Source organism: Cydia splendana, chromosome Z, assembly GCF_910591565.1.
Source record: "Cydia splendana chromosome Z, ilCydSple1.2, whole genome shotgun sequence".
NCBI lineage: Eukaryota > Metazoa > Arthropoda > Insecta > Lepidoptera > Tortricidae > Cydia > Cydia splendana.
Window position 1 is genome coordinate 1,130,621 of NC_085987.1, and position 27,952 is coordinate 1,158,572.

The following is a 27,952-nucleotide window of genomic DNA, read 5'->3' on the forward strand; positions in this document are numbered from 1 at the left end:
CTATCATCCTGGCTACGCCCGCCTGATCATTCAACCGATGTCTACACCGACACCATCCAAAGCCGACACTGGCTTCGGCCACACTGTGTGAGCGAGACAGCATTATGCACATAATATAGCGATGCCCCGTTTGCTCATAGTGTGACCGTACTGTAAAACTCTCGAAGCCTAATCGCTTGTCATTGGTAGGTACTCGATGGAAATCTGCGATCACTATATTGTATAGTCGCCAATCGGAGCGGTCAAGGGGCTCACAAATATCTGAACACCCCTCTATTCTATTGTCAAGGTGTTTGAGTGCGTGTTCAGATATTGTGAACACCATCTGATGGCGACTGTATGAACGTCAATGATATGTAAACAATTATGCACCTCAACACAAAGCAATAAGGTACAAAATATATGAATTTATATACCTACTTATCATTATCACGTTCTTATAAACGCGGCGAGTGTCGAGTTTCGGCAAGGGTGTCATTTAATCGATCTGCAGAATTTTCCTATTTTGATGAATAAAAATATATATTTGGTCAGCCGAAATTGACACTTAATATAATAAGCTGACGATATTGGTTTTTTATAATGTTGACCGTTTGTGAATTATTTGCTGAACATGAGTTGTAGCTCGATTTTTATTTATTGCCAGCTAAATATTTCTATGCTGTTTTGCAGATCGGTTTTAAAAACGGCTGATCATTTAATAACTTCCCTTTCGGTAACATTGAGATGCGCCGGCGACTCGTTCACTTGTATGTAAATATGTACCATTAACCGACAGTTCGTAAACCTTAATACAAAAGGCATAAAGTCCACCGATGGACAGTTGTCAGTTGTAGAATTACAATCTTTATAAATACCTACGATAGGTGGTTGTATTAGTGCTCGACATGCTAATGCCCAATAGATGACACCCCGCTGTCACCTCTATTGACAATGACTTAAGTTTCAAGATGACATGTACTGACTGGGACCGCCTCGAGTACCAGTACAGTCCGCAGCAGAAGTTGCTAAGCGGGCGAGGTGTACAAAATCACCTTGACACGCTCTTATTCTCTTAACAATAAAGTCGCTTCAAGATCATTTTGAACACCTGGCCCGCTTAGAAACTTCTGCTGCTGACTGTATCACCACCTTACACTAGTATTACCAAAGATTGAGTATCGTCAGCAGGATTCACGTGCAGTCAACAGTCAATAAAATTGCCATAAAATCCTACATACTTAACCAAGAATGCAAAAATATTTCTAACAGCCACGACGGAAAAGGGACCTCTACCTCTTAGAGCGATGGAGAGGCAGATAAAGAAATTACGATTTTCGCGGTAGGGCCTCAGAAAACCGATACACACTATCTTCATTACCGTCCGCTATTCCCTACTAAGAAAACAACTTTCCTACCGTCAAAATTATTCTTTGATACACACTTTTATTGCCGACTGTACTTTTTCTCCTTTGCATGTCTTTCTTCTTTACTTGAGATCTTTTCAAATGAGCCTAAACTCTGTATTTACGTTTTCTTCTTAACCTTCCGACTGCATCATAAGATCAGCTCCGAATAAGAAAGTATGCCAAATTTCAGCTCAATCAGACACCGGGAAGTGGTTCGAATTCAAGTTTTGAAGCACATTACAAAGAAATAAACGCGGTGGAGCTATACTTAACCCAATACCAACTGGCGACTGAGATCATAATGCTATCTCCTTTACCCTTGTTCAGATTAACCAAGAGTGAAAGAGATGGCATTATGACCTGACTCGCGACTTAGTTTTGCGGCAAGTATTAATAATAGTGTATAAAAACCACAGTTCATGCACAGACTAATAGCACCTTCGCCCCAGTTCTGTAAACTGAAGGCTTTAGTTATTTGTACAACAACAGATCAAAGTTTGATATTTCTTCGAGTGCTTATTTTGAGTCCCGTGCACGCGAAAGATTATATAATAGATTCACGAGCGTAGCGACAGAATCTAATTTAGAATCTTGAGCGTAGTAAGGGACTCAAAAGCGCCCGAGATGTAAATAACTTTGATCTCGTGTAGTAAACAAAATTTTTCACCTGGGCAGTGAGAACATATTACCTATTAGACAACTTGAAAAATGTAATCCTTCTGCATCACTTAATACCAGCAATCATGTTTTCTTAATATATACAAACAATTAAGTTTAATTACCGCAATCGAACACAAAAACAAAACGTAATAATACATTTCAGTAAAATAATATGGAAAGGAAATAACGAAATTCAACTGACACTTCAATCGACAACTTTTTTTTTGTAAAAAAGAAACTTTGTAAGATACGGTCCGAATTGCGGATACGTACTATTTGTCAACTATGGTAGAAATTCTTAAAAGTAAAATAACTATAGTGCGTCAAGCAAATCTTGTCAGTAGCAATGTAAAGCAAACTAAAGTAGGGCAACACTAAAAGAGTAGTATTGCGCTAAGAAAAGCAGCAATGTACAATGTACATCGAACCAAAACATTTTTTTCCGCTGAGCGCGCCCGTCAATTCAAATTGTCACTTGCGGATTCTCTATTGAAAATGTTTGAAATTGTTATTAATTGGTATGGACGGACAATTTAAAAGCGGTGTGTGATGTCGATAAAAATGATTAACTAATTTGAAGATCTCAAAATAAAATTAGAAGTGGACTATGCCGTTAAACAAGAATGTATGAATAAAATCATTGCTTCAGCAGGTAGATGTCCTACTACTGGATTTTAATATTTTATTAGACTTCTCAGTTGGCACTGTAGGCATTGTAGGCATCTTAGCTTTGATTAAGCACAATCTTATTTATTATATTGGTGACACAGCAGAAATATCTCTTGAAATAGAATCGATTCAGAATGTAAACAAAGATGATGGCTGTCATTCGCGATCCACATTCCACAGATAAAGCACAGATGACACGTGATTTTCGAATTATTCGAACACAGTGTTGCTAACCCGCGATTGTTCAAATTTGCTGCCGTTTGCTACTGACAAGATTTGCTTGACCCAGTATAGTAGTTCGCCCCGAGCCCCGAACTGAGAACTCGCGGTTTGCCAAAAATTATATAGAGCGATTGACTTTGTTGCACCTACTTACTCGTATAGTTCGACATAAAATAGTAGAAAATAATTTTCAGGAAAAAGAAAACCGACTTCTATGGGGGCCGGTGAAAGATTATTGTACATAGATGGTACACTATGTAGAAAAGGAGGTAAAACCACCCACTTTTCTAGTAAGTAGCATTTCGTTTCTGTAACGGCTCGGCCACGACATCGAGCGACTTGCGACGGCGGGAGCGATAACCATAGGTTGGAGCGTGACACAGCGATCGGACCTTTCGCTCCAACCTATGGTTATCGCTCCCGCCGTCGCAAGTCGCTCGATGTCGTGGCCGAGCCGTAAGGGTCGCAGTTTTAGCCTCACGAACCCACTTCTCTGATAGCAGTTCGATTCTGTGAGGATTGCAGTTCGAACCTATCCAAAACCACTTTTCTAGTAGCATTTCGTTTCTGTAAGGCTCGCAGTTCTAACCTAACCTAACCCACTTTTTTTCGGTTCTGTGAGGATCGCAGTTCAAACCTAACCTAACCCACTTAAGGCGAGTGCGGTGCGGTGTACGGGGGTTTGAGCGGGAGGGGCTAGTAAGTATGGCATCATTATACTTTATACCTACATTTTATGGTAGCAGTTCGGTTCTGTGAGGATTCAATTCTAACCTATCCAAAACCACTTTTCTAGTAGCATTTCGTTTCTGTAAGGCTCGCAGTTCTAACCTAACCTAACCCACTTTTTTTCGGTTCTGTTAGGATCGCAGTTCAAACCTAACCTAACCCACTTAAGGCGAGTGCGGTGCGGTGTACGGGGGTTTGAGCGGGAGGGGCTAGTAAGTTTGGCATCATTATACTTTATACCTACATTTTATGGTAGCAGTTCGGTTCTGTGAGGATTGCAGTTCGAACCTATCCAAAACCACTTTTCTAGTAGCATTTCGTTTCTGTAAGGCTCGCAGTTCTAACCTAACCTAACCCACTTTTTTTTCGAACCTAACCTAACCCACTTAAGGCGAGTGCGGTGCGGTGTACGGGGGTTTGAGCGGGAGGGGCTAGTAAGTTTGGCATCATTATACTTTATACCTACATTTTATGGTAGCAGTTCGGTTCTGTGAGGATTGCAGTTCGAGCCTATCCAAAACCACTTTTCTAGTAGCATTTCGTTTCTGTAACCTAACCTAACCTAACCTAACCCACTTTTTTTCGGTTCTGTGAGGATCGCAGTTCAAACCTAACCTAACCCACTTAACGGCGCGTGCGGTGCGGTGTACGGGGGTTTGAGCGGCCCAACTAATGATGCCAAACTTACTAGCCGAGGGGCTAGTAAGTTTGGCATCATTATACTTTATACCTACATTTTATGGTAGGTAATCATAGTGGTTTATTTAGCTTAGGTATCAGTGGTTTTCCGGGTCAAGGTCCGAGTCCGGGTCCCAGTCCGGGTCCGGGTCCAGTTCCGGGTCCAGGACCAGGTCCAGGTCGAGGTCCAGGTCTAGGTCTTGGTCCAGGTCGAAGTCCAGGTCCAAGTACGGGTCCAGGTCCGGGTTCAGATCCAGATAAGAGCCCGGATCCCGGTCAGGTCTGGCTCGAGGGCCATGCAGCTCCGTCAAAATCGAAATTCCAAACGTGTAGTCATTGAAGAGTTCTGTTCTGATCATCATCAGCAGTTCCACTTCATCAAATGCGACAGTTTTTAATGAAAATGCTTAATTTTCTGATGAAAATACAAACATCTCTATAGGCATGCCTTTAAGATTTAAGGAGTTCCCTCGATTCCTCGTGGATCGCATCATCAGAACTCGAGCTTGACAAAAATGTGGCTTGTAAACTTAACTTGCTTAACAAACATAACCAAGAGGACAAATCGCCAAACGTGAACTATGCTTGCTGATCATCATCAGCAGGTCCACTTCATCAAATGTCACTTTTTTTAAATGTACAGTAGAAGCCGCTTATAATGACATCGAAGGGAAGTGACAAACACGTCATACTAAGCGGATGTCATATAAAACATAGTTGTACAACTTCTTATTTTTGTTATGTTTTCCAAATGAATTTCAAATTCCTTTGTGAGAAATGAGTTTTATTAAACTTGTAACAAATATCAACTTGTCACTGAGAATCAAAACTAAAATACCTTACACGCCACGAACGCACCAAACGTCCTCGCAGGTAAAGACGTGGTGACGGCCACGAAAACCAGCGAATGTGTCAGTATAACCGGACATAATTTCATGGAAATAGGATGTTTGGGTCATAGTAAGCGATTTGTCACTATAAGCGAAGTCATCTTATCCGAATTTGTCAGAAAGAATTTTATATGAAAAGTTGAAAACCAAACTTCGCACAGTAATTACGTCATAGTAAGCGGTTGGTCAGTATAAGCGGAGTCATAATAAGCGGATTCTACTGTATATGCTTGATTTGTTGATAAAACACATAAATCACTATATGTATGCCTTTAAGATTTGAGGAGTTCCCTCGATTCCTCATGGATCCCCATCATCAGAACTGGGTTTTGATAAAACTGGGACCAATCTGTACGCATATACATACAATCAAAAAAATAATTTTCAAAATCGGTCCAGTAATGACGGATATATGGAGTTACAAACATTAAAAAAAATCATAATCGAATCTCCTCCTTTTGAGATTTGGAAGTCGGTTAATAATTAAGGGCGCCACTTTCTACGTAGCTATCACATTTTTGACGTAAAATGCTTACACATGGCAACAATTTATAGTCTGTCAAGCCATTTCCGTCAGTAGAAAAAAACGGCTAAAAAATGTAGGCGCGAAGGGTTATCGTCCCATAGAACATTTGAATATCGCGCCTTTTTCTACTGACAAACTTGTTTGACCGACTATAGTATGGACATTTTAGAGTTCCATTTTATTTCTACTATTTTATGTCACACTATAGGCGGCAGTGGAACTAAAATCGCGTGGATATATTACAAGGTCCGTGGAGCCGTTAACTGATACTGTATCTATCAACTGTATATATACTGTATCTGTCAAATGTCAAATACCTATATTATGATTATTTTTATCTTGCTAATTATTTCAAAATGGTAAATTTAAAAACGATATTATAAAAGTGCAAGACGAGCACTTTCATTTGATACCAAACTCGACCATACTTTCTTGCAAAAAGATGACCAGAATAGCAAGTCCCCTCACAAATAGCTTTTTAGCCTTCTAAGCTCTTCTAGCACGATAATATAACCCCTTGATCGAGCCTGCTCATAATTTAATGACTAAAATATAATGCCCTTAACTACACGTTTACCCAATTTCATAGCTCTTGAGTATCAAACTATCCTCTGATAGTTCAGCTTAAAAACATCGAAATGCCGGGACGTGCCCCTAGCCAGCCGCGTGTCCCAAGTCGAATGTAAGAACTTCGTTCGCTTCGCTCGCTCGTTCGATTAATTTTGCGTGATAATCTGTGTATTTTTTGAGTTCATTATTTTAATTGTACAATAAAATACCTAAAATATAGTATTTTATCAGTTTTTATCAAATCTTAAACTTTATTTTTATTAATTAATTATTAAGAATTCATACTCATACGTGGTTTGGAACGATGCGGTCTGAAGTTTTCGGGGGTCTATTCTAAATATAAACCCTCAATATACCGTTGAATGTCGTTTTAACTTTTTTTTGTCTGTTTCTTTTTGCTAACAGTGTGAAAGGGACAGAGATAATAGAACCCAAGTATTTCGAACTTGTATTAGACCCCGCATGTTGAAATACTTAAAATGACATTTGACTATAAAGGTCACTTGAATGTCATTTTGTCTCACTCAGTGAGCAAAATCGCATTTTGCTCACTGTTTTTAAGAAGCAAAGTACCCTTGTTCGAGCTGCTGAGGTGAAAAATTAAGTTTCAACGAGCGTGGTAATAACAATATTAGCTAGTTTTACGCGGAACTTGGAACAAAGATGCTGTCAGGGGCAGACACAGAACGTAGTCCACGGAGGTAGTTGAAGTTAATTAAAAACTAATAGTCTTTGTAAGCTATAAATAACTTTGCACCGAAGTGAACAGAACAAATTTAGGGACAGTTAAAAACGTTATATTTTCATAAGAAAGTTGCTAGGTAAGTACCTCATACTAATGTCATTATGACAAGGTACGAAATGGTACTACGACCGTAATGGTACGTACTTGCGATATGAACCAGCTAACTCACAAGAGTGATGTAATCACGAGGGCGCATACGCATACAAGATGCATACAAGGCAAGTGCATTAATATGTATCCATTGTCGTTGAAGACAAAAGAGCGCGCGTCCGGTCCTCGCCGTAAAAGTAAGGTCGGCACAACGACGGACAGACATCATGGTCTAAGATCCCACATATATGGTCGACCTTCACTAATCTGTCTGACGGATGAAACTATGAAAATATGAGAGAAAATATGTTCCAGAACATAAATAAATAGGGTTGCCTAAAGAAATATGGTCAAGGCTATTTTTAATTAATTTTTTTCGGCAAATTTCACCGATATGTCTGACGAAAGTATACAACTTGTACAACATAAATCATCTAGGTTGCCTATCTTTTTCCGGTCACTATTATGTGGTTGCCGTGTTTAAAGAGGTGATTTTATATCGATAATAGGGAATGCAAAATTGGTTATAACCGTAACCGAAATATTCGGTTATAACCGAATATTTTGACAAAATTTCATAACCGAATATTGGAAACTCGAATAACCGGTCACGGTTATTTTCGGTAATTTATTTATGACTTAACTTTTTATCATCTAATGACTACAATATCCTCCCTTTTTTGGCTGTGACTATAATTTTTGATAAAGTGAATATTTTAGGAAATAATCGCCTCGAAAGAAACAAAATGTACGTGAGGATTTTTTTTTCGTGGCAACCCTATGGTTTGGAATGTTGTTGGAAAGGTCTTTCAAAATGAATAGGGGTTTTAGAAGAACATTTTTTGATCAAGTGAATATTTTCGGAAATAATCGTTTTGAAAGAAACAAAATGTGTGTGACAATTTTTATATCGTTCCAACCTTAAGCCCCCTCCAGACTATGCGCGTGAATCGCGGGCGAAGCCGCGAACGCGAGTGTGGAGTCGAGTTCGCTGTCTGCGAAAATCGACTCCACATTCGCGTTCGCGGCTTCGCGCCGCGATTCGCGCCCGAGTGTGGAGGAAGCTTTATAGTGTGGGGTGTTGTTGGATAGGCCAGATAGGCCTTTCAAAATAAATAGGGGTCTTAAAACAACATTTTTTGATAAAGTGAATATTTTAGGAAATAATCGCCTCGAAAGAAACAAAATGTATGTGAGGATTTTTTTTTCCGTGTCAACCTCATAGTGTGGGGTGTCGTTGGATAGGCCTTTCAAAATAAATAGGGGTCTTTAAACAACATTTCTTGATAAAGTGAATCATTTCGGAAATAATCGTTTAGAAAGAAAAACAAAGGTTTTTCCTTCTAACTTTTGAACCATCTGTCCAAACTATATGGAAAAAATCATGAAAATAATGCTTAAAAAACTCAATCAAATAAAATTAAAACAAACTTGATCAGTTAAGCCGTTTATGAGTTATCGCTAAAAGTCTTCCCTTCTTATTTTAATTAAAAGCCTGGCAACCCTTATTTGTGGCCGGATTTTCGCAGGCAACCCTATACCATTGTATTTGCAATAAAATTACCATCATTTTGATGTATAATTCAAGCGTCAGACAGATGAGTGCAATTATCGATATAAAATCACCTCTTTAAACACGGCAACCACATAATAGTGACCGGAAAAAGATAGGCAACCTAGATGATTTATATTGACTATAACACAGTTGACTATAACACAGTTTGGTCCGATCATTTTCCGTTATGTTTACGAATTAATTTAGGTGTTGTTAGACAGAAAAATGATCCTAATATATTTGATTGTAATAATCTTAAGGTTAAATGGGGGCACAGAAATGCGCATCAGATTAGCCATTATACAATGCTTTGTAATGATTTATTAAATTCAATTGACTTTCCACACGAAATGAGTGATTGTTGTAGGTCTAATTTTTGTATGAATGAGGGGCACAAAAGTGTTATTTGTCGTATATATTTGAGTATCGTGACTGCTCTCAGACAGGCTGCTATGCTAAGTTATCGTGGTAGTGATCCCAAAAGACAAAAGAAGTGTGTTATTGGATGGAATAGGCACGTAGGTGAGGCACACAGGCAGGCTAGACTAGCCTTCAAGGTGTGGGATGAATCCGGTAAACCTTCGACGGGTCGGTTATATGAGGCGATGTGTGCAAGCCGTAAAATATTTAAGTCAAGATTAAGGTGGTGTCAAAACCATCAAGATCAAATTAAAATGGACAAACTTGCATTACATCACTCAAGGAATGATTTTCGGAGTTTCTGGAAAACGACTAATAAATTAAACCCTGCGCCTGGCTTGCCTGTGAGCATGAATGGTGTGACCGACCCTTTAGAAATAGCCACGTTATTTAAAAACCATTTTGCGGTGAAGTCACCACTCGGACCGTCCACGTCGATGCTTGACACTGAGATTAAATCTGACGACCCAGTTCTCGAAATTTTGGATAAAGATGTGGCACAAGTGCTCAAACAGATGTCTAGAGGAAAGTCACCCGGTCACGATGGTCTCAGTGTTGAGCACCTTCGTTACGCCGGGCCGCATTTGCCCAGAGTGCTTGCAATGTTTTATTCGCTATGTCTCCGCCACTCATATTTGCCTATGGAATTAATGAGAACTATTGTAGTGCCTATAGTAAAGAGTAAGGTGGGAGATATATCGGATAAGAGTAACTATAGGCCTATTTCCTTAGCGACCATTCTGGCTAAGGTTCTTGACGGCTTGCTTAATGTTCAGTTGGATAAATATCTGACAGTCCATGACAATCAGTTTGGGTTCAAACCCGGATTGTCTACTGAGTCCGCCATACTGAGCCTTAAGCATGTCGTTAGGTACTATACCACACGGAAAACACCTGTTTACGCCTGTTTCCTCGACTTATCTAAGGCTTTTGACTTAGTACGTTATGATCTGTTATGGAAAAAGCTGGGAGAGTCTAACGTGCCTGTTGGAGTAATTAATATTTTTAAATATTGGTATAATAATCAAATAAATAATGTTCGGTGGGCCGATAAGCTCTCCGAGCCTTACAGGTTACAGTGTGGGGTCAGACAGGGTGGGTTGACTTCACCGAAGTTGTTCAATGTATATGTGAACGCGCTGATCGTCGCGCTCAGCAACCAACATGTCGGCTGCCACATAGATGGCGTGTGTGTTAATAACCTGAGCTACGCGGACGACATGGCGCTGCTGAGCGCGTCGGTCTGCGGGTTAAGGAAACTGCTTCGGATATGTGAAGACTATGCATCTAGTCACGGTCTGATATATAACTCTAAGAGTGAAGTAATGGTTTTCAGGTCTGGGACTCGTTTACCAGAAAATGTGCCTCCAATTAGGTTGAATGGGGTCGAACTTAGTCATGTAAGGCAATTTAAATACCTAGGTCACCTGCTCACGGACAATTTGATGGATGACGCTGACATCGAGAGGGAGCGTAGGGCGCTGGCAGTCAGAGCGAATATGCTGGCTCGTAGAAATCTACGACACAAATGTGCGATGCACGAGAGAGGTCAAAGTGACTCTTTTCCGAGCTTACTGTACCTCATTGTATACGTGCACTCTATGGGCTCATCACACACGCAAATCTCTCAGCGCCCTACGCGTCCAATACAATGATGCGTTCAGGGTGATGTTGGGGTTGCCGCGCCGCTGCAGTGCATCGGGCATGTTCGCGGAGGCGCGCACCGCGTGCTTCTTCACCACTCTGCGCAGGCGGTGCGCGTCCTTGCTCTGCAGAGTGCGTGCTAGCCCCAACACCATCTTGAACATGATCTCCAGCAGGTTTGATTGCCCTTACATGAACCACTGCATGTTAATACATGTAAATAATAATGTAAAGTAGGGTATGTATATAGTATTATTAGGTTTTAAAAAAAAAAAATAATGTATCGGTATTATATTTTACTTCATTTTGGATTTTATTAGTAACATGTTATTTATGAATTCGTCTGATTGTGCCTAATTTGAAATTGTTGACATTTTTATTATTTTTAACTTATTTATATTTTAATTTATTTGACAACGATTTTACAATATTTTAATGATTTTATTCTAATTTAAGTAACTTATTATTTTTATCTAAACAGTTTTATATTTTAAATGTGATTTGGTTGTTTTCTTTTTATAAATGTCAGGAATGTTCAAATATTTCAAAATTTCTAGTGTTTATTATTTTATTGTTAATCCTATGTAAATTGTAATGCGATGTGTTGGACCTATGTTGTCTTAAATAAACGGATTTATTATTATTATTATTATATTATGTTGTACAAGTTGTATACTTTCCATTGAAACTTATTTCGTTCGTCAGACAAATCGGTGAAATTTGCCGAAAAAATTTTTTTTTCATAAATTAATTAAAAATAGCCTTGACCATATTTCTTTAGGCAACCCTATTTATTTATGTCCTGGAACATATTTTTTTCATCCGTCAGACAGATTGGTGAAGATCGACCATAGTGTGCGATCTCCTACTATCAGGCAAATCATAGACTTGGCCGTTTTAAGATTATAAATTGTATGGAGATGATAGTTGTTACAGTACCAAGCTATATGAAAGTATTATGCAGGGATCAACACCGCTCCCACATGATAATGGGAACCTCAATGGGAAACGCACCAGAGAGTGGATCAGCTACACTCTAATAATAATAAACACGAAATTACCTACTCCAGAGCACACAGCCGCTGTGGCCGAAATCGGTCAGGAGCTTAGAGCATCATCATCATCACCATCATCACCAATGGCAAACGCAACGTTGTATGACTTGTATGTATACCATATACCTACACTCTTTACTAATGTCTAGTCTCTGTCTACCACCAAAAGGGGCAGAGATGTTTGAAATATTAACCTTTTGATTTGACAACCATTGGCCACGTATCGGAGGCGAAATACAAGTGTGGGTTTATGAAACGAACGATGTGCGTCTCATAATAGGATCATACAAGTGTTTTAATGCTTAATCGAACGAGCGAGCGAAGCGAACGAAGTTCTTACATTCGACTTGGGACACGCGGCTGGCTAGGGGCACGTCCCGGCATTTCGATGTTTTTAAGCTGAACTATCAGAGGATAGTTTGATACTCAAGAACTTAAGTAAATTTGTTCTAATTTAAATGAAATTGGGTAAACGTGTAGTTGAGGGCATTATATTTTAGTCATTAAATTATGAGTAGGCTCGATCAAGGGGTTATTGAGCTAGAAGAGCTTAGAAGGCTAAAAAGCTATTTGTGAGGGGTCTTGCTATTCTGGTCCGCTTTTTGCAAGAAAGTATGGTCGAGTTTGGTATCAAATGAAAGTGCTCGGCTTGCACTTTTATAATATCGTTTTTAAATTTACCGTTTTGATATAATTAGCAAGATAAAAATAAACATAATATAGATATTTGACATTTGACAGGAAATATTTCGGCTTACCACAGATACAGTATCAGGTAAGGGCTCCACAGATCTTGTAATATATCCACGCGATTTTTGATCCATTGCCGCCTATAGTGGGACATAAAATAGTAGAAATTAAATAAAATGGAACTCTAAAATTTCCATACTATAGTCGGTCAAACAAGTTTGTCAGTAGAAAAAGGCGCGATATTCAAATTTTCCATGGGACGATAATCCTTCGCGCCTACATTTTTTAGCCGATTTTTTCTACTGACGGATGAATGTGTAAGCATTTTACGTCAAAAATGTGACAGCTACGTAGAAAGTGACGCCCTCATTTATTAACCGACTTCCAAATCTCAAAAGGAGGAGTTTCGATTGTGATTTTTTTTATGTTTGTTACTCCATATCTCCGTCATTACTGGACCGATATTGATAATTATTTTTTTGATTGTATGTATATGCATACAGATTGGTCCCGTTTTTGTCAAAACCCAATTCTGATGATGTGATCCATGAGGAATCGAGGGAACTCTTCAAATTTTAAAGGCATACATATAGTGATTTATGTGTTTTATCAACAAATCAAGCATATACATTCAAAAAAGTGACAGTTGATGAAGTGGAACTGCTGATGATGATCAGAACGGAACTCTTCAACGAAGCATAGTTCACGTTTGGCGATTTGTCCTCTTCGTTATGTTTGTTAAGCAAGTTAAGTTTTTAAGCCATATTTTTGTCAAGCTCGAGTTCTGATGATGGGATCCACGAGGAATCGAGGGAACTCCTCAAATCTTAAAGGCATGCGTATAGAGATTTTTGTATTTTCGTCAAAAAATCAAGCATTTTCATTAAAAACTGTCGCATTTGATGAAGTGGAACTGATGATGATGATCAGAACGGAACTCTTCAATTACTACACGTTTGACGATTTCGAATTTCGATTTTGACGGAGCTGGCCCCGGAGCCAGACCTGACCCGGATCCGGGCTCTTAAAGTGGGTTCGTGAGGCTAAAACTGCGACCCTTACAGAAACGAAATGCTACCTACTAGAAAAGTGGGTGGTTTTACCTCCTTTTTTACATAGTGCACCATCTATGTACAATAATCTTTCACCGGCCCCCATAGAAGTCGGTTTTTTTTTCTTGAAAATTATTTTCTACTATTTTATGTCGAACTATACGAGTAAGTAGGTGCAACAAAGTCAATCGCTCTATATATTTTTTGGCAAACCGCGAGTTCTCAGTTCGGGGCGAACTACTAGTTAATTTAATTATGAACAATTGTTCTGTTTTATCTACATTACACACACGTTATGATCAGGAACTGCATAGGGTTAACAGGGTTAACCCTTTACCAGGCTAAGGGATATATATTTCCCACATACGGCACTTCAAAGATGCTTTCTATTTTCGATGAGTAAGAATGGCATTCTATTGTCATTTCTGAAATATCAGCCTAAAGGGTTAAGACCGGCACTGGGCGGCGGCCGTAATTTGCGATTTTTGAACGCATCATAGAGCGTTTATGATATGTGTGTAGTTAAATATCATAGTCCAGACCCTCAATACATTAACCAAGACAAGACAAATTATTTATTTGTGAACATAGGTAACAGTGTTGGATAGCTACAAAAAGTATTTGAGAACGCTATGTTTCGCCGACAGGCATACAAATTTGAAATTAGGTATACACATACCAATTAAATTACATTATTACATTACATTATTTGACATTACATTATTACAAGCAAATATACTTAACTTAAGAAATTAATCAATTATACAATAACTTAATCATAATTGTGCGTATTACAGATTCATAATTACATATTTATTAAAATCTATTCATATTTTTATGTCAATAAGTCATGCATATATACAATACTATTACTTACAAGCTAATTTAAAGTCCCTTAGGATTTAGAAACAAACGTTACGTAAGTAGAAGAATAAAAGTTATTGTTTATACTTAATCTATACTTAATCCAGAGCCCAGCTTTCCTGGTCACGATGGCTTGCAAAGTTGGATAGAGCGAGTGTTTACATTATTAGAGGGTTTACGAGACTCAGCTCACTATCGAGGAAATATACGCTTATAACTATAGTTCGTTTTTTTAGGGTTCCGTACCCAAAGGGTAAAACGGGACCCTATTACTAAGACTTCGCTGTCCGTCCGTCCGTCCGTCCGTCCGTCTGTCACCAGGCTGTATCTCACGAACCGTGATAGCTAGACAGTTGAAATTTTCACAGATGATGTATTTCTGTTGCCGCTATAACAACAAATACTAAAAACAGAATAAAATAAAGATTTAAATGGGGCTCCCATACAACAAACGTGATTTTTGACCAAAGTTAAGCAACGTCGGGAGTGGTCAGTACTTGGATGGGTGACCGTTTTTTTTTTTTGCTTTTTTTTCGTTTTTTTTTTTGCATTATGGTACGGAACCCTTCGTGCGCGAGTCCGACTCGCACTTGCCCGGTTTTTTTAGCATTAGAAAGAAGGTAAGCGATCTTGACATGACTTTTAATTGAAAAACGCTTTTTAAAAATCAGTAACTATTACTTATGAAAGCAGAAGAATATAACTGATCGTATTAGATTCATAATTGTTACATATTTGCCGTGACTTATTTTTAAAACATGTTTTTCAATTAAAAGACACATCAAGATTGTTTACCTTTTTTCTAATGCTAAAAAAATGATCTGTATGTCGTAGACCGATCGTACGATCAGGCAGATCGTAATGTTCCTGTGTAATGTTTTGACGATAGTCACGTCAAACCAATATATAGGTAGGATAGGTTCGTTAGGTTGCTTCAGATGCCCGAAGGGCAAACTGCCCAGAAATAGGGAACGAGTCAAAGATTTTCACGTTTCACGATATGCCTAGGAATTTCACGATATGCCTGATCTTACGATCGGCCGCCGACATATACAAGTCGCGCGTAGTATCAGTTCATATTTATATGGAGCAGCTGTCAGGTAAAATGTTTCTAGGTTTCTACACATTTTTATTTAGAAATGTAAATTCATATAATAAAAACATATTCGAACGAGCGAGCGAAGCGAAGCGAAGTTCTTACATTCGACTTGGGACACGCGGCCGGCTAGCGGCACGTCCCAGCATTTCGATGTTTTTAAGCTGAACTGTCAGAGGATAGTTTGATACTCAAGAAGTTAAGTAAATTTGTCCTAATTTAAATTTAATTGAAATTGGGTAAACGTGTAGTCGAGGGCATTATATTTTAGTCATTAAATTATGAGCAGGCTCGATCAAGGGATTATTGAGATTGAAGAGCTTAAAAGGCCAAAAAGCTGTTTGTGGGAGGTCTTGCTATTCTGGTCATTTTATTTGCAAAAACATGGTCGAGTTTAGTATCAAATGAAAGTGCTCGGTTTACACTTTTATAATATCGTTTTTAAATTTACCATTTTGAAATAATTAGCAAGATAAACATAAAATAAAATAAACATAATATAGGTATTTGACATTTGACAGGAAATATTTCGGCTTAGCACAGATACAGTTTATTTTAATTTCTATGGTGACTTAAATCCAGGGGAGGGACAGTCGTATATAAAGGCCCTTTATTCGAAAAAAATAGCGCCATCTATATTACTTAACGCTATACTTTTTTTTTATATGGCTTCACTTTATTTCGTCAAAAGAGGGCATGAAACAAACAAAAAGACATCTGATAGAAAAGATTATTTATAGATGGTCAAGCAAATCTTGTCAGTAGAAAAAGGCGCGAAATTATATTTTTTTATGGGACGATATCCTTTCATGCCTACATTTTTCAAATTTGCCTCCTTTTTCTACTGACAAGATTTGCTTGCTACTGGCAACGTTCAATGAACAAACTCAATGGCTCTATATAATTTTTGGTTAACCGCGAGTTCTCAGTTCGGGGCGAACTTCTAGTTATTCAATTATCCAAAAGCGAGTTGGGGAACTGTCATAGGGATGGACATTCGACGCGTCAGGTATAGGACCTCCGCTTAGAAATCTGTACTATTTCAGAGAATACTAGTATTTAATCGTTTCCAAGAACAAACGAAACGACGCGACACACCTTCCTAGAGCCCCCAATCTGTGCGAGCTACGATTAAACTATCAAAAAGGTATTTTGATCCTTAAGCACCAGTGCCAATTTCAACTTTAATGCCCCCACCATAAAATCCATTTCACAATCACGCCATTTAAGCGAGCAATAGCAACATATATGCCCTTTCAGGTTCAAAATTCGACCTTAAGTTGACAAGGACAAAGTTGAGTTTGCAAGGGCAGCGCCGCAAGCGCAGGTGGAGTCGGTAGTGCGTGACGGACCGTGCGCTGAGTCCGTGTTGTGGAAATGTGACAGTTAGAAGACTTAGGGCCACTTGCATTGCACCATTCACTAACCCGGGGTTAACCGATTCAACCGCGAGTTACCATGGTTACCAGTACAATTTGAAATTGGGTTAACGGTTTCACCGGTTAACCCCGGGTTAGTGGGATGGTGCAAGTGGCGCTTAGAAGTTAAAACCTTTGAACTGTCAACGCGAAATCTTAAAAAAATATTGTTTGCCCAGTAGATAAAATATTCGAAAACATGTCTAATTTTCATTTAATAGTACATATGTGACGTTCCACGGGAAAAGGTACCTTATGAGGGTTTCTAGTTTCGGAGATATTAAATGTTTTGTAAAGAGGTGAAAAAATGCTCAATTTTTTTTTATTGTGTGATCTGAAACCTTAATGCGTTACGTTTGTTTACCTGTTTTTATTTTTGTTATAAGTTAGTTATAAGCCTAGTAATGTCGTCTCAGAGTTTAGTAGAAAAGGTACCTTATGGAAAAAAGATTGAAAATTCCCAAAAAAACTAGTCAATACGGGAAAAGAAGTTTGGTAGAGAACTGTATTAGCATTCTGCAAAACTAATTTGATAATTTCAGTTCTGGTTGGGGCGCCTCGCAAATATTATAACCGTACATAGACCGACATCACAAATCCAAGTAGACTGCTATTATACCAAAGTTACTCTCGTCAAGTCTTTCTTAACTAGAATAATCTTCATTTGGTTTGGTCGCATGCAGTAAATCAGCCATTGGTTTGCTGAAAAATGCCAATACCCGACGCATTACCTTATGGAATATCTGCGGTCATTGAACCTCAATGCCGCTTATCTTCAATAGCAACCGAAATATATTATTGATAAGAAATAGACGATTTATACCATCTTAACCCCAAAATATTATTAGTTTATCCTAACTGTTCCATCATCATCATGCCTCATCATGTAACTTGACCACAAGGTACCTTTTCATTACATACAAATTATTGGTCTTTTTTAAGATTATTATGACGAAGAACTAATTAAATTGGGGACAGTTTAATGTAAATTAATATTTTCTATTCATAAAAGATAAACTATAATATGATTGATATTTTGTAGTGATGTATTATTAGATTTATTTCCATAAGGTACCTTTTCGTAAATGTATGGAGCAAATACTGTTATTGTTATGTAAGTTTAAAGTGGCATAAGGGGTTAAATATAGTATTTAGTTGGGGTTTTAGGATTTATTTCATTTGAATGACAGAATTTCTTTCATATGTGCTCAGAAAAATTGATTGTGTGTCACATTAAAAGTAAAAATATTCAATTTTGTGATTTTATATGAAAAAGTCAGAAAATACATTTTCACCTCTAAATCGGTATTGTTTTTTTGCTTAAACTGTCTGTCAGTGTCGTTTTCTAATAGATAAAATTTAAATCTTGAGAGCACATTGCAATCAATCGTGAAAATGAAATAAAACTTTATTTTCAAGAGATTGTTAGTATACACATAAATCAGTCGATATCAAAAGTTTCTATTTGCATTACAGAACAAGTCGCAATATTTTTTTAATCTCAGATATATAAGGCATTATTATTTGTAGTCAACTATGTAACTTACTTCAGGAACATAGTTTTTTAGGCGGCTAAACTTAAAACTTCTCTATCGTAAAGTTGCTCATTTCACAACATTATTTTCAAAAAATCATATCTCTGTAACTACACAACCTACAAGGTTGATCTTTTGTGTTATCGATAGCTTATTTATTGTAGATTACTGGGGTATGCATAACTCCATACCCGCCATAAGGTACCTTTGACCGTGGGACGTCACATATATCGTCAACCTGCATACCATAACAGTATAATTTTAGTAGGTATAAAATAGCTAGTGATACAGCCAAGGGACCCGAAAAGCAAAAATTCACCCCCTCCCATCCCACTCTCAACCGCACTTTGTAGTGCAAGATAACCCTTTTCTAGGCCGCACCAATCTACAAGGTTTTCCCAAAAATTCAAAAAATATATCCCATCACTAATCCTGCTTAGATGATTCAATTTAAAAAAGTCACATTTTCCGAAAGTCCAATCTAAAATGAACCTTAAATCGGAATGCTAAAGTTGAAATTTTATTGGCGCGTATGTGGTTGGTAAATCCAGGAAAAGGGTTAGGTTGACTTGGCTTTCCAACTAGTCCAAGATAGCCTTTGAAATAGCAACCAGTGTATGTGGAGAAATTAGCATGATATTGCTCTGCGGTTCATTGCAAGTGTGTGGAATGTGGATGCACTTAGGTATTACAATAAAACCAATATCGGTTAGTGGGGTGCAAGTGTAGCCCTTTGTAACAGATAGGTAACTACATCTGGCTTGCAATTTTTAAATCTTTTAAGCCTTGGTTTTCTTGGGGCTGTACAGATGTAGTGCATAATTATTTTCCATCGTACTTTCACGGAAACGTACGAACGTGTCTTGCTATTTCAGTCAGCTCCAGTACAAAAAGTACTGACTTTGACTGAACTAGTATGACAAATACCAACCCTACATAATGTAGTGCATAATTGTTTTCTATCGTATTTTCTCGGAAACGTTCGTATTTGTCATGCTACTTCAGTCAACATCAGTACTATTTGTACCGGAGCTGACTGAAGTAGCAAGACACGTTCGTACGTTTCCGTGAAAATACGATGGAAAATAATTATGCACTAGGCAGGCCGTCGACCGTGTCGAGGGTAGGTACTAGGTAGGTATAGTGGAATGGAAACATAAGTGGCGAATTGGAAATACATATTTTTAAAATCCAGAGGGGCTACCGCGCAACCCGAAATTAGCAAATTGCGGGGATCTTTCTCTTTTACTCCATTCTCTTGACAATAGAGTCGCGTCAAGATCATTTTGAACACCTTGGCCGCTTAGCAACTATTGCTGCAGACTTAGAATTAATGTAGTGCATATTGTTGTAAACAGGAATTTTTCAAATGAAGTAGACGCTACGGTGTATTATACCGCGAATATTGCAACATCTGGGGATACTCTGCACCAACTCTGCACGGTCCCGCGAAGTAGAGTTAAAAAAAAAGGATTTTTTATATACTTAAAGGTCCTTTTTGTAATAATTCGATAATTGCCAAACGTAAACGCTTTGCAACATGTGTGGCTACACTGGCCACCGCCAGTATGGCGCTGATATAAACGCTAGCGTGAACGTAAATTCCTTCTATGCATCTCGCTCGTACCTACTGAACTACTGACATATTAGTGCGAGCGAGATGTATAGAAAGTAAATTACGTACACGTTGGTGTATATGTCAGTATTGACACTGTCAGTGACTCATGGTAAGTACGGGCACTGCCCTCAGGGCCTCAGGTGCCGTAGATGCCGCAGGACCGCGAAAAAACAAAAAATAGTTTTTTTTTTATTTGGGTCTCTATTAATTGCTCGAATGTGCAAGGGCTATAGAGAGGCAGATAACGAAATATTGATCCCATCAAAAATGTAAATGTGAAATGAGAGCCAAGTTCAATATTAAGAATATTCGTCGTTGTTGACTTCGACAGAAAAATAATTGAGATCTATATGGGTGCCAAGTTCTATTAACAAGTTTATAGTTTGCTTGGGGTGTAATTAAAGTTTAGCATTTGACTCAGGATACGTACGTACGTGAGTCACTCAGAAAAATCCCGATTTTTAGATGTTTGTATCTTAACAACCGGTTGAGCTATATTCATGAAATTTGAAGTTCTCGTTTGCCTTAAGTGTCTTAACCCTTTACCAGACTAACATTTCAAAAATGACAATCGAATGTCAGTCTTACTCATCGAAAATAGAACACATGTTTGAAGTGCCGCATGTGGGAAATATATATCCCTTAGCCTGGTAAAGGGTTAATAAATGAACCAAATTTCATATGTTTATGTATAATAGATTCTGAGTTACGCAGGGTTTGAAAGTGGCCCCAAATGGTCGGTGTAATATAACACACGGCCGCTGGGTCGCCAGTTCTTTTTTCTTTTGAACTTGGCTTGACACGCTGCCGCGTGTCCAGATTTTCGTTTTTCGCGGTAGGCCCTCTGGTTACCCTACTATAACTTTACTTACGGGGCCTAACGGCGCCATCTACTTCGCTAACTTTGCAGCCATAATACTTTGCATTCCTTTACACATCTCAGTTATTTATTTTCGTATGATTTATGTTAAAAAACCCAGGTATAATCCTCGCTTTATCTCAAAACAAATCGTAAAAGGTGAGTCACCTAACAGTAAATGAAATAACTATGCACAGCGATGTATGGCACTATAAGTGTAAACCCATTGCCTCGTGGTATTTAAAAAGTAATTAAGCATAGACAATCAGCTGTAGATTAACCATGAACGGTGAGAATGACTCAAGGCATAAAATGTAAATGTAAAGTGAAACTAAGATTTTTACGTTATTGCAAAAAATACTTTTTTAAGGTCATACCTACCTAGTTTTGTATTTAGTACAATCTATACCTAAGCTAATAGCTGTGTCCGTGGGTTTGCTCGCGTTAGTTCGCTATATATGCCCAATTTAATCAATATCAGTAGTTTCAGTAATTTAGCTGTGAAAAAGCCAACAGACCGACCATCGCATAATAAATTGAGTATGGATTTTTAACTACATGTCATGTACTGTACTTGTAGCTAGTTTGTTAGTGCACGACACCTTGCACTTTGTGACTATGCGCTGAAACTTGGCACAGTTGATTCTTAGCTGGTCATGAGCAGATACAGACCGGGAGACCTCGAGAGCCACGTCTCATTTAGTGGGGGGGAGGGGGGAAGTTCGACGCCGCCGCGCTTCACTTGGAGCGACATTTCTCTAAAACTGTACCTATTAGGGCATGTGATATATCATTTTCGGATAAATTAAGGATGAGGAATTTATTTTTGGAACCAAAACAATGCACTTTCTAAAAAAAAACATTAAGTAGAAAAGACAAAAAAACGTATCTTGGATTTTTTCGTAATTACTAATTTTTTTTTTAGATGTAGTAGGAATCTGAAAACCAAAAATATAGTTGTAAAGCTACACATATTACGTTTAGGAAAATATATAGTTTATTATACAAAACTGTTGTTACATGGGAGATAAAAAATAATATTTAAAGCGTGGGTCAGAGTGATCTCAATACAAAATTTTATTAATGTGGGAAAGTTACTTATAATTTGTTCTACAGTCGTTTATTTTTTTAGTTTTTCGTAAATAACTCGTAAACGGTAGCCCACAGCAAAAAATTATCTTTTACGTAAATAATCTGTTTCAGATTTCTTATAAAATAAGTGCTACTTTTTTTCGCTAAGATCAATATTAAAAAAAAATATTGAAGGGAGGAAAAGGGGACCTAAGTATTTATTTTCTCCCTTCAATATTTTTTTTAATATTGATGGACGGAAAAAAAGTAGCACTTATTTTTTAAGAAATCTGAAACAGATTATTTACATAAAAGATATTTTTTTGCTGTGGGCTACCGTTTACGAGTTATTTACGAAAAACAAGAAAAATAAACGATTGTAGAACAAATTATAAGTAACTTTCCCACATTCATAATATTTTGTATTGAGATCACTCTGACCCACGCTTAATATTATTTTTTATCCCCCATTTATCAACAGTTTTGTAAAATAAACTATATATATTTTCTTAAACGTAATAAGTGTAGCTTTACGACTGTATTTTTTGTTTTCAGATTCCTGCTACACTTTAAAAAAAAATTGGTAATTATGAAAAAATCAAAAATACATGTTTTAGTCTTTTCTACTTTATGCTTTTTTTTTTGTTAGATAGTGCATTGTTTTTGTTCCGAAACTAGATTCCTCATCCTTAATTTATCCGAAAATGATATATTACATGCCCTAATAGGTATAGTTTTAGAGAAATGTTGCTCCAAGTGAAGCGCGGCAGCGTCGAACTTTCCCCCTCGCCCCCCACTAAATGAGAGGTGGCTCTCGACGTCTACCGGTCTGTTTCTGCTCAAGACCAGCTAACAATCAACTGTGCCAAGTTTCAGCACATAGTCTCAAAGTGCAAGGTCCCCATACAACGGTGTGCAGTAACAAACCAGCTATTGACGGGTATATTGAATTTTGTTATGTTTGTACTCAAATTACCATAGCAACATTAGCAACATGCGCGGAAAGCCTAGACAAAGCCTGGCGATTTACGCAATTACCTTCTGCTCTTTCAAAATAATGTTTTCACAGTAGAGGACGACATGGTCGTGAGAACACAGCGGTATGCTTGCCACTTATAAAATGCACAATGTATTCAACTGTAAAAAACTTTTTAACGCTCGCTTGCTGTCTCTTTCGCGCAAGCACACATCGCCACAGGTGCGCGAGAAACCTAAACACAGTGTCGAAATGTTAACTTTTTCTAACACAAAAAGGGTCTTTTAAAGTGCAACCAAATGTACTTAAGAATAAGACTATTTAAACCTAAAGTGTTTACTAATAGCCACTTGAAACGTTCGCACAGCGTGTAAAAGTTTTCAAACATAAATAACTTGGTGAAACCGTAAGCGTCGCCTTTCACGTCGTCCGTTGCCAACTGAAACTTTCTTTCGACACTTTTATGTAAAATTTCATACTTAAAACAAAGAATGCAATGCAATGGCGCTATGTAACGTACCTGCGAGGCTGACGAGCAGGCTGCGGCCGCGACGCCTACCAACTCCCGAGTCCAACTTCATCGTAAATAACAAACAAAACACAAAATAACTTAAACACTACGCCAATTCGGACACATCTGCTCCACTAAAACATGTTGAAGTTCACAAACACAACTCAACTTGTACTTGGTAACACGAAAAAGTACGTGAACCACATATATTTTCGTAAGTTTTGTCCGGCGGCGCTACGTCACCCTCCGACGTTCATTGTGGACTGTGGGGGTCTGGCGGATACTCGCAGTGTTGCCAACTCGGATTTTGAAAAAATGCTAGACTAATGTCTAAAATATGCGAAAAATATGCAAGTTTTTTGAAAATATGCTATATAAAATGCTAAAATGTCACTTGGAAATAGGCACTTAAAATAATATGGTGTTTAAAAATGTGCAGTAAAATAAGTAGCTTGTCAGTAGAAAAAGGCGCGATATGTCAATCCATGAAAATGTGTGTGTTCAATTTAACTGGATTTAGTTGCCATTTTATAATTATTAAGTATAATAATAGTCCATCGATGTCCATCCGCCCATCCACTACCAAAAAAGTCAAAATTCATATGAAAATATTAACCACATAAGGCGATGGCGCATATTGTTGCTGCAAAGTTGACGCAAACTTGGCTAAGTACAAATATGCCAGATGCTAAATGGAAAATTTTGATGCCAAAGCTAGTGAAGATATGCCAGATCTGGCATATTTTATGCCAAGTTGGCAGCACTGGATACTCGGAGCGGAGCGAACTCGAAAAGTTTGTTCGGACACGCGTGACGTGGGTGGTGGGTAGATGGTAGATTATGCACGCCTACTGTAACCAGTTTTCTACCAATTTTGGTAGAATTAAGTTACATTAACGATATTTAAATTTTATTAACATTAACAGATGATATGTATTGAGGATGCTAACCACTAAACTTGCTTACCTTAATTATTTGTTAACATTCACATAACTCACTTATTATCAGTGATCGTTAATTTTCCAGCAATTTTGGTGCAGCATTGTTGGTTAAAAGCATCTGTATGCCCTACTCTAGGTGGAATAGATAATTAAAGTTAATAACAGTAATATTAACCCCAACCAATCCTCTCCCTAGAAAAAAAATGAAGAAAATCCATTATTTTTACTATGCTGCACCAAAATTGCTGGAAAATTAACACACACATTTATTATACTTATTTATTACACTACTTATTTATTATACTTGCTTAGTCAACTGATTGATGGACTCATTGGACTGTATACAAAGCTTATTTCTAATAACTTTCATATCTGGGAGACCGAACTTTGCTCGGAAAACATATAAAAACTCAAAAATGCGCATTTTCCCCGAGAAAAGACCTAGCTAGATCGATTTATCGTCCCCGAAAACCCCCATACTTATAGCAAATTACATAGAAATCGTTAGAGCCGTTTTCGATATCCCCGAAATATATGTACATATATGATAAAAAATTACAAGAACTTGCGTTAAACACTGAATAACTTCAAAACACTTTATTTCTATTCTTTGTAGTTCAGTGGACAGGTCTGCTTAGGTTTAAAAAGTAACTAGAATTATCTACTCCAAGAAAAGTCTGCAGCGATTTTGATAGCCCACGCAGTGCAGGTGTTATTTAGACGTCATAATTTCATAGAAGTTTGACGTTTAAAATAACACTTTTCTTGGAAACGTAATCAGAACTGTCCACTCTAACGAGGTTCTAACAATCTAATGTGATTTTTCTGCTGGTCATAGAAAATAATACAATTTGATTCGGGTCATAACGCGTCGCGTCGCGTCGGGAGTCGTCGCTTCATGTTTTAATAATGTGTTTCGGTCTTTATATAGGTACCTAATATTCTACTCACCATAAATAAAGCTTATTACTTGCTATATTACCGCTATTACCAAATGGTAGTAAATTTGCTACTGGCAACACAAAATATTTTTTTAATAACGGAACTTTATTAAGCAGGCCATCACATTGTGTATTATACAGCCAATAGGCAAAGATAAAAATATAATTTAGTATAAAAATGTATACAAGGAAAGTTAAAAAAAAATCTTGTTATTTCCTTTTCTTTTTGAATATAATACTTAACTTATGCTTAACGTAAGTGGAGCAATGCTTTCGTAAATTCATATTACTATTTTTTTCATATACATTATGATTTCAAAGATAATGTAGGTTTTATTAATCTATTTAGATATATTATTTGTGAAAATATATTATTTTATCCTCATTATTCAGTTCTAAAACAACATTTCTGCGCTGATTGTTGTTCACTTTGACAATATAAACGGAACGTATCAAAAATGCGAAAACGAAACGCTATTGATATTTTTCTTAAAAAATGGCAGCCTTTATGTCGTAAGCTTTTCTTTTCTAGTAATGAAAAGTTTTTATTAACAATCTACAGACAGTTTATGATGCAAATAGAAGCAATTCAGATGAACAATCGGTTTTACAAGGAGGACATATAGATATTACTAATCGGAGTAACAATGAGCAGTATATATGTAGTGAGTATAATTACGTGGTTATGTTCTTTTCGCGACCATAGCCTTCGCTGGGTCGAGTCGGCCGAGGCGCCGGCGTGGGCTTGCGCTGCGGCGCAATTGAACCGCGACGCTTAACATTTATCGTGTTTTCAGGAGGCGTAGACATTACGGCATTTATGCAAATGTTGATCGGCTCCGCCGAAGAAAAGGCGAGTGGTTCCGTACGAGCTTTAGAAGAAAAAGTGGAGATGAGCGACAGCGCCGGGGCCGGAGCGGGCAGCGAGCCGCGTGGGGGCTCCGCGGTCATGGAGCGCGAGCTGGAAAACACGCGGCGGCTGCTGTGGGGCGAGCAGGTCAAGGAGGAGGTGTTCCGGCGCTGGGCGCAGGGCTTCACGTTCAGCGCCGACGAGCCCAGCGCGCTCACGCAGCAGGAGGGTGGGCCCTGCGCGGCTATCGCTCCCGTGCAGGGCTTCCTCCTCAAGATCCTCCTGTCTGAGACGCCCGGCCACAGCCTGCGTGACCTCACCTCGGAGAAATGCAACTCCCTCCTCGTTCGGGCCGTGTGTACAATACTAAGCCAGTGTCTAGCGCCTAAGTATAATGTGGCGGTGTACCAACGAAAAACCGAAACAGAAGCTGAATCCAGCTCGGCCAGTGCCACCGAAGAGACAGAAACCTTGGACCAGTTTCATCGGAGGATCGAAATTCACTCCTTCCAAGGATTGTCAGAGGTAGAGGCATTCTACACTAGAAACATTCGTGTTTTGAAGGACAAGTATGGAGTGCTACTTCTGTTGTATAGTGTGATTCTCAGCAAGGGCGTAGGTGTTGTTGAAGCAGAGCTGTCAGAGTTGTCAGACCCACTCATACACTCCACATATGGATATGGGTCACAGGGACTGATAAACTTGATGCTGACAGGCCGAGCCGTGGCTCACGTGTGGGATCATGACCAGGTGGTCGGGGGCCTCCGGCTGCGCGGCATTGAGCGGCAAAACGATATCGGCTTTCTCACTATAATGGAGCACATGCAGTATTGCACCGTGGGGTCATTCTACAAGAATCCAAAGCATCCTGTGTGGGTCCTAGCGTCTGAGACGCACTTGACGGTGCTTTTCTCGTTCGAGCGGCGGTTGGCGGCGCCAGAGACGGCGGGAGAGTCTGCAGAGCGGATCTTCCGCTCCTTTGATCCTGAGGGTAATAATTTCATCCCATCAGCAGCATTGCAGGATGTGCTGTGCGCTGCCGAGCTCGTGTCGGAGCCGGAGTACGTGGAGCTCATGCGGCGCAAGCTGGACGCGGAGAACTTGGGGATCATCCTGCTGAGCGCGTTCATGGAGGAGTTTTTCCCGTCTTGCGAGCGCGGTTGCCCTGACACGTTCACGCTGCATCACTACAATGGGCTAGCACGGAGCAACCCGGGCGGGCGGGTGGTGTACCGCGCCGGGCGCGCGGCGCTGCTAGAGTGCCACATGCGTGCTGCTTCAGCCGACCCCATGCTCACCTGCCTGCAGACCAAGTGGCCCAGCATCGACCTGGTCTGGGACGAGGGCAGCTCACCCTCCCTCAACTGAGCAGCTACATTCTAAAGGACTGTGTCGTGAGTGAACTGTGCAGACCATAATTTATTTGTAAAATATAATTTTACAAGCTTCCCTTCGTTCCAGCAGTTTTAATTGTACGCTGTGGTCACAGCTAGGAATTGACACCAGACATAGACCTATTTACACGACGGTTACGGTTTAGACATAAATATTTTTTTAATAACACTGTTCCAGTTGTTGATGGGTTGTTGTCATGTTGTGCTGCATATGTTTTGTATCAGTTTGCTTATACCATAGTTTAGGGACACACTCCTAATGATATACACCATAATTATCTATAAATAAATTTAA

The 27,952-nt window shown here is 38.7% G+C and overlaps 2 protein-coding genes across 2 annotated transcripts in view; one reads left to right on the forward strand and one right to left on the reverse strand.

Moving 5' to 3' along the window:
- The window catches only part of LOC134805184 (protein crumbs), a 140,918-nt gene extending 117,134 nt beyond the window's left edge, over positions 1-23,784 (reverse strand). The window contains exon 1 of the mRNA XM_063778493.1: positions 23,541-23,784. Coding sequence (XP_063634563.1) covers positions 23,541-23,601 — 61 coding nt within the window. The 5' untranslated portion in view covers positions 23,602-23,784. The remainder of the gene's footprint in view (positions 1-23,540) is intronic.
- Positions 23,785-25,845: 2,061 nt separating this feature from the next.
- LOC134805039 (ubiquitin carboxyl-terminal hydrolase MINDY-3 homolog) lies at positions 25,846-27,717 on the forward strand. The gene is made up of 2 exons (XM_063778327.1): positions 25,846-26,078; positions 26,211-27,717. Exon 2 carries the CDS (start codon positions 26,234-26,236, stop codon positions 27,629-27,631), a length of 1,398 nt encoding a protein of 465 aa, XP_063634397.1. The 5' UTR covers positions 25,846-26,078; positions 26,211-26,233; the 3' UTR covers positions 27,632-27,717.
- Positions 27,718-27,952: the final 235 nt, after the last annotated feature.

Coding starts and splice junctions, on each gene's coding strand:
- LOC134805039 (XM_063778327.1), top strand. CDS start 26,234: ATGCAAATGTTGATCGGCTCCGCCGAAGAAAAGGCGAGTGGTTCCGTA.